The sequence below is a fragment of the Pristiophorus japonicus genome, chromosome 9, assembly GCF_044704955.1.
Source record: "Pristiophorus japonicus isolate sPriJap1 chromosome 9, sPriJap1.hap1, whole genome shotgun sequence".
Classification (NCBI taxonomy): Eukaryota; Metazoa; Chordata; class Chondrichthyes; family Pristiophoridae; genus Pristiophorus; species Pristiophorus japonicus.
In genome coordinates, this window is record NC_091985.1 from 165,349,989 (window position 1) to 165,356,992 (window position 7,004).

The 7,004-nt window shown below is 46.7% G+C and overlaps 1 protein-coding gene across 2 annotated transcripts in view; it reads right to left on the bottom strand.

The window, feature by feature from the left end:
• LOC139273306 (barrier-to-autointegration factor-like protein) overlaps positions 1–6,728 on the bottom strand; it is a 50,290-nt gene extending 43,562 nt beyond the window's left edge. The window contains exon 1 of one of the 2 annotated variants that reach the window (XM_070890048.1): positions 6,563–6,728. Coding sequence is in view for 1 of the 2 variants with exons in the window: in XM_070890047.1 (XP_070746148.1) it covers positions 6,505–6,528 (24 nt within the window). In the remaining variant the exon portion in view is untranslated. Of the gene's footprint in view, positions 1–6,504 lie in introns of both variants that reach the window. The other variant, XM_070890047.1, reaches the window with a different exon arrangement.
• Positions 6,729–7,004: the final 276 nt, after the last annotated feature.

The window sequence follows — 7,004 nt, forward strand, 5'->3', positions numbered from 1 at the left end:
TCCACCTTGGTGGGATCTTTTCAGAAATAGAGAGGTCCCAGTCTGGATCCGAATCGCTTCCCACACTTTAGTTATCTGTCAACTCGCGATTATTCTTTACTTATGGTATCTCACTTGCTGAGTGAAACGCAGAGGCCGTCAGGTCAGGCACCAAAGGGTGCTGTACGCTCCTTGGCCGAACTTGGGAAACACGCAGGGAGGGGTGACACCACAATACCATGTTTTAATTTGTGTTTGATTTTACCTGCTGTAAACCGCAAATATCGAGTGTTGTAAGAATGTTACTTAAAATGTGTTTGGCTATGTACCTTTATTTTACTGAACTTGAAATGTGTTTGACTATGGACCTTTATGTTACTTGAGAATGTGTTTGACTATGTGCTTTTATTTTTACCTTTTTATTTTTACTTTACTTAAGGTGTGTTTGACTGTATACCGTTATTTTACTGTGAAAACCGAGTAAAAGAGGGGCATCGTACCACCTCTATGATGTAACCAAATTATAATGATTGTATCGCCTGTAAATTGTATTGCATTTCAACGGGGGAAGCACATTAATGTTTAGCTAGTATAAATACAGGGAAGGTTGACTCTCAGGAGCAAGCCCACCAAAATATTACAAAGAGAAGTCAAGCCCGCCAAATTTAAACAAAGAATTCTGAACTGATTTGGTGCCAAGATTAGAACAACTCAAACCGTATAACTGGCCCCGTTTCAACAGAGGGTATGCCATCTTGCTCATGCTATACTACGACTATGTCATCAAGACAAGGAGAGAAACCAACGCGACAGTTGTAAACTAACTTCTCCAGCCTCGAAGTCCTGAAGGAAGGAAGATCACCACCATCGCAGCAGCAACCAACCACAACCAACGTGGTATCAACGGAAAACAACCACGATCAACCAATCTCGAAACAAAACTCCAACGGGAAAAAAAAACGAAGAATCAAAAAGTTTCCACTCTACAATCTAAGGCCTGGCTACGAACTGGTGAAAACATTACCTAAAGAGACTTTGAACCTATTTCTAACGAAGAAAACCGGATACTTACCCCATAGATCCAAAACACACCTTACCGCACCAGCAGACTCAACCCAACTGAAGATTGCGCAGCTAGAAATCTTCTCCGACATCCGGGGTACGGCAAGCAGAACCTACAGATTTCAATGAACCCCGAAATCGTGAACTACCACTAACTGACCATAAAGGATTGGTAAGCATAGTCCCTGCCTGCCCTGGAGCTTAACCTAGCTAGAATTAGGTATTGGGAGGTGGGAGGTGGGAGGTGGGAGGTGTAATTTTACTGTACCCCCCTTTGAATGTGTAATGTATTGTTCTTTATTAGAGTGATTATAAGTTTGACATTGTATTTTCTTGTCTGCAATAAAATCAAAGTTCTTTTGCATCAAACCAGTTGTCCTTTGCACTTTGTCACATCCCCCAAATAAATCCAGAGTCCAGAACCCAAGGGAGTGGGAGCGATTCGACCCACTCAAGTTAGTCAGAGATGAACCTGACCCCCGGGACCACCCCCTTACAAGGGTGATTCGTGAGAGGTTGCACTGTCTAATCCACGTCCGGACCAGGGTCAAGCAGGGCTGCGTCATCACCCCAACCCTCTTCTCAAGCTTCCTCGCTGCTATGCTTCACCTCACAGTCGACAAGCTCCCTGCTGAAGTGGAACTAAACTACAGAACCAATGGGAACCTGATCAACCTTCGCCATCTCCAGGTCAGATCCAAGACCACCCCAACCTCTGTTGTCGAGCTACAGTACGCAGACGACGCCTGTGTCTGCCACACACAGAGGCTGAACTCCAGGACAGAGTCAACGTATTTACTGAGGCGTATGAAAGCATGAGCCTTATGCTAAACATCAGTAAGACAAAGGTCCTCCACCAGCCTGTACTCGCCGCACAGCACTGCCCCCCAATCATCAAGATCCACGGCGCAGCCCTGGACAACATGCACCACTTCCCTTATCTCGGGAGCCTTCTATCAACAACAGCAGGCATTAAGGACGAGATCCAACACCGCCTCCAGTGCGCCAGTGCAGTCTTCGGCCGCCTGAGGAAAAGAGTGTTTGAAGACCAGGCCCTCAAAAACTATCACCAAGCTCATGGTCTATAGGGCTGTAGTAATACCCGCCCTCCTGTATGGCTCAGAAACATGGACCATGTACAGTAGACACCTCAAGTCACTGGAGAAATACCACCAACGACGTCTCCGCAAGATCCTACAAATCCCCTGGGAGCGACAAACGCACCAACGTTAGTGTCCTCGACCAGGACGACATCCCCAGCATTGAAGCACTGACCACACTTGATCAGCTCCGCTGGGCAAGCCACATAGTTCGCATGCCAGACACAAGACTCCCAAAGCAAGCGCTCTACTCGGAACTCCTCCACGGCAAAAGCGCCAAAGATGGGCAGCGGAAACGTTACAAGGACACCCTCAAAGCCTCCCTGATAAAGTGCAACATCCCCACTGACACCTGGGAGTCCCTAGCCAAAGTCTGCCCTAAGTGGAGGAAGTGCATCCGGGATGGCGCTGAACTCCTTGAGTCTCGTCGTCGAGAGCATGCAGAAACCAAGCGCAGGCAGTGGAAAGAGCATGCGGCAAACCAGCCCCACCCACCCCTTCCCTCAACGACTATCTGTCCCGCCTGTGACAGAGACTGTGGTTCTCGTATTGGACTGTACAGCCACCTAAGAACTCATGTTAAGAGTGGAAGCAAGTCTTCCTCGATTTAGAGGGACTGCCTATGATGATGATGATAATGGAGGATTAGCATTATTGGGCCTCAAGATCCTTTTTGCTGTCCTTTTTACATTTATGTAATTAGAAGCTGGGAAAATCTATGCTGTTGGAAACTCCGCCCTACAGGACCAGAAGTGACACATTCCGTTGATGTCAAACTTTATCAGTCACCTTTCCCCCCAATGTTAGGACACTGCATTGGTGAGTGACTCCTAGTTGTAAAATGATTTTTAAAATAGTTATTCAATGAAATAAAGCTTCTACAACTGGATACAGTGACCACCATAGTGTATTAGCATCTGACTTTGTAGTATTCATAGCAAATATTTCAGTGAGCTTTACACATTCTTATATATTATGCACAAATTTCCTTTATGTAATGCCGTAACATTTCAGGACTTTATGGCCATTTTTCCACAGATAGGATTTGAAAATAAAAGTAACTTTTAATATTTGTTTAAGCGAAGTATACTCTCTTAAGTTTAAAAACTTTTAACACCAAGACAAAATGTGGTTAATATGCTAACTGAAAGTTGTTTCCCCAGAGACTAAACAAATGAGCAATTTGTTAGCTTGTCTGGGTAATCATAGAATAGTACAGCACAGAAGGAGGCCATTCGGCTCATCGAGTCTACACCGGCTCTTTTGAAGAGCAATCCAGTTAGTCCCACTCCCCCGCTCTTTCCCCATACCCTGCAATTTTTTCTCTTTCAAGTATTTATCCAATTCCCTTTTCAAGGCTACTATTGAATCTGTATCCATCACCCTATCAGGCAGTGCGTTCCAGATCCTAACCACGCGTTGCGTAGAACAGTTTTTCCTCCTATCACCTCTGATTCTTTTGCCAATCACCTTAAATCTGTGCTCCCTGGTTATCGGCCCTTCAGCCATTGGAAACTGTTTCCCTTTATTTACTCTATCTAAAACCTTCATGATTTGAAACACCTCTATCAAATCTCCACTTAGCCTTCTCTGCTCCAAAAAGAACAATCCCAGCTTCTCGTCTATCCACATAACTGTAATCCCTCATCCCTGGAAATCTCTTCTTTATTCTCTCCAAAGCTTTCATGTCCTTCCTAAAGGAATAAACCACCATTGTTGTAAAGCCCTTCTAATTCCTATCTGTCTGTGAGGAGGAAAATAGAAAAATAGAAACAAGCTTTTCGAAATAAGATGGCATCAAGGGCAGTCAGGCTTTTGAATAGGGAGCTGTGATAGCTTTATCCAGGCTTAGATAGTCAGAATTGGTGGTGGAACAGTTAGAAGATATCTTGAGTAAGACAAGAACATAAGAAATAGGGGCATGAGTAGGCCATTCTGCCCTTCAGGTCTGATCTTCTACCGCAACTCCATTTTCCCACCCGATCCCCATATCCCTTGATTCTCTTAGTATCCAAAGATCTATCGATCTCTGTCTAGAATATACTCAACAACTAAGCATCCACAGCCCTCTGGGGGTAGAGAATTTTGAAGATTCACAATCCTTCGAGTGAAGAAATTTCACCTCATCTCAGTCCTAAATGGCGGACCCCATAATCTGAGATTGTGACCCCTGGTTCTAGACTCCCCAGCCAGGGGGAAACATCCTCCCTGCACCTACTCTGTCAAGCCCCTTAAAAATGTTATGTTTCAATGAGATCATCGCTCATTCTTCTAAACTCCAGTGAATATAGATCCAGTCTACTCAATCTCTTCTCATAGGACAATTCCCTCATCCCAGGAATTAGTCTGGTGAACCTTTGTTGCACTCCTTCTAAGGCAAGTATATCCTTCCTTAGGTAAGGAGACCAAAACTGTGCACAATACTCCAGGTGTGCTCTTGCCAAGGCCCTATATAATTGCAGTAAGACTCATTTACTCTTATATATTCCAATGACAAGATGATCCATTGATATGGAGAAGCATGGAGTGTACTTTATTTCGTATCACTATACCCTGTATGAGGATAAATTGTAAGTCTTATCGTAACTGTTGCTCTGTATTTTAATTTGCAGTGAGATAAAGCAGCTTAATGATATTCACCTTCCCGTGCCTCACCAATTGTTCATTCTGCCTTCAAGGAGATTGGAGAACGACATAAATGTATGGTTCTGGTCACAGGGTGTACTATTGTTACACTCAGGATTACTCTATTGTAAAATTGGTTATAGGGCAGTGTGAGTCAACTCCCGTAAAAGAGGCTCAGAGCACTTATGGGAGTGACTGACACCACCGAGTCTGAAAAGGTGCCATAGCAGACCCGAATTGTGACAGAGATAATGGCCCTGAATTTGTGGTCGGAGGCTTCCCGTGGGGAAATGCCTCCGATCCGCAAATAAGATGCCCACGTACCTCCGGGAGGTACGGAGACACGTGGTCCTGGGCCTCTCCTGGTCCCCGCGGGTAGAGGCCTACATATCTCAGGGGTGCATGCGGTTTGCAAGCAACACTGGGACCACGTGGGCTGGCCCAATGAATGAAAGAAGGGAATCCCCATCCATTATTATGGGGATTCCGTACAGAAGCATGAATGGGAAGACCCCAAAAAATACATGTACACATCAAATAATTAAAAACATTTAAAATTTATTAAAATGCCATTTAATTAAATACTTAAAACAAAAAATTATTTTTTGTGAAAAATAAATTTGAATGTTTTATAGGGGAAAAAAATAACCTTACCTTATTGTACAGGTTTTTTTAATGTTTAAATAGTTGAAAAAAATTTATTTTTATGTTCATTTAAACTTTTGCACTGGTAAAAGTAGGCCTTGCGCCAGATTTTACTAGGTGTAAGGATTTCACGGGCATTCGCTGGGCAGAAGTTGGGCTATCCGCCCCTGGATGTCCTTTTCCCAAGGATGTGTTGGATCTGTCGAGAAGATTCTTGACTGATCGCAAGTTCCTGGGCTTTGTGTGTGAAAACCTGGAACTTGCACAGCCCTTGAGGGCGTGTACACACTACGTACCCCACCTGTCGGGGCCACAAAATACAGGCATATACGCCCAAGAATGATTGCTCTCGACAGTGAAAATAACGACAACAGACGTCTCAGCAAGGTACGTTCCCCTGTGCCAGCATTCAGTGGTCTTGATTCACAGCCTTTTGTTCAATGCCACCAAGGCTTAACCAACAGATTATCCAGTTACCTAACGGCACCACATGGCAGGTTAGACACAGCCTACCCCAGGTTAAGCTCAGTCCGAATCTATGAATAAGTTATCACTTTCTATGGGAATGGGTTTCCAAACAAGATCTGTACCGAGAATTACGAAGATGTACCAGTCACAGCTGTTCCTCATCTCCCTCCCTCTTCACCTTTTTCTTCTACCTCCCTCTCATTTCCCATCCACTCCCTTCTGATCTTCCTTGCTGCCCCTCATTCCCTCATCCCACAGTCCCTCCCTTCCCTCATTCACATTCCCTCCCCTCCCTCATTCCACATTCCCTCCCTTTTTCCACATTCCCTCACCTCCCTCTTTCCCACCCCTCCCTCATTTCCTCCCACTCATTCCTCATTCACTCCCTTCCCATATTCCCTCCCCTCCCTTTCCCTTCCCTTCCCTCATTCCTCATTTCCTTCCACTCATTCCCTCCCCTCCCACAGTTCTCATCCCCTCTCCCATTGTCGCTGGTCTCCCATTCCCCCTCACTCACTCCCCCTCACTCACTCACTCACTCCCTCCCTCCCTTTCCTATATCCCCTCCCCCACCGTTTCCCTCATGTCCCCCTTGCGCTTTCACCGCCTCCCTTCGATCGCTCACCCTCTCGCCGTGTGCCGCCCTCATACCGACAGGGCCGTCGCCACGAGTCACAGCTCACCGCCGGGCGCAGAGACGCGGCGCTCAGGCCAAAGATTGGCGGCGGGCGTCGTGTCCCGGGGAAGGGGCGGGGCGGGCCGGGCGGCGTTCCCCGGGTGACAGCGCTCGAGCCGCTCTCGCGCCGGCTCAGCTGTCGCCACGTGACCCCCTCCCGCCAACCGCCGCCACCTGCTCCGCGCGCCGGCAGCCCCGCCTCCTGTGACGTCGCGCACCGCGGGCCGCCCGATGGGGGATTGGTGAAGACCTGGGGCTTTTAATGTGTGACTGCAATAACAAAGAAAGTTCTAGATCCCAATCTCTGTCATCCCAGTGTCAGCTATGGCTCGGGGGGGGGGGGGGGGTAGCACTCGACCTCAGAAGGCTGTGGCTTCACAGTCCCACTCGATGACCTCCTTGAGTATATTGTAATGTATTAATGCTTGGGGCGTCACGGTCGGAGGTCA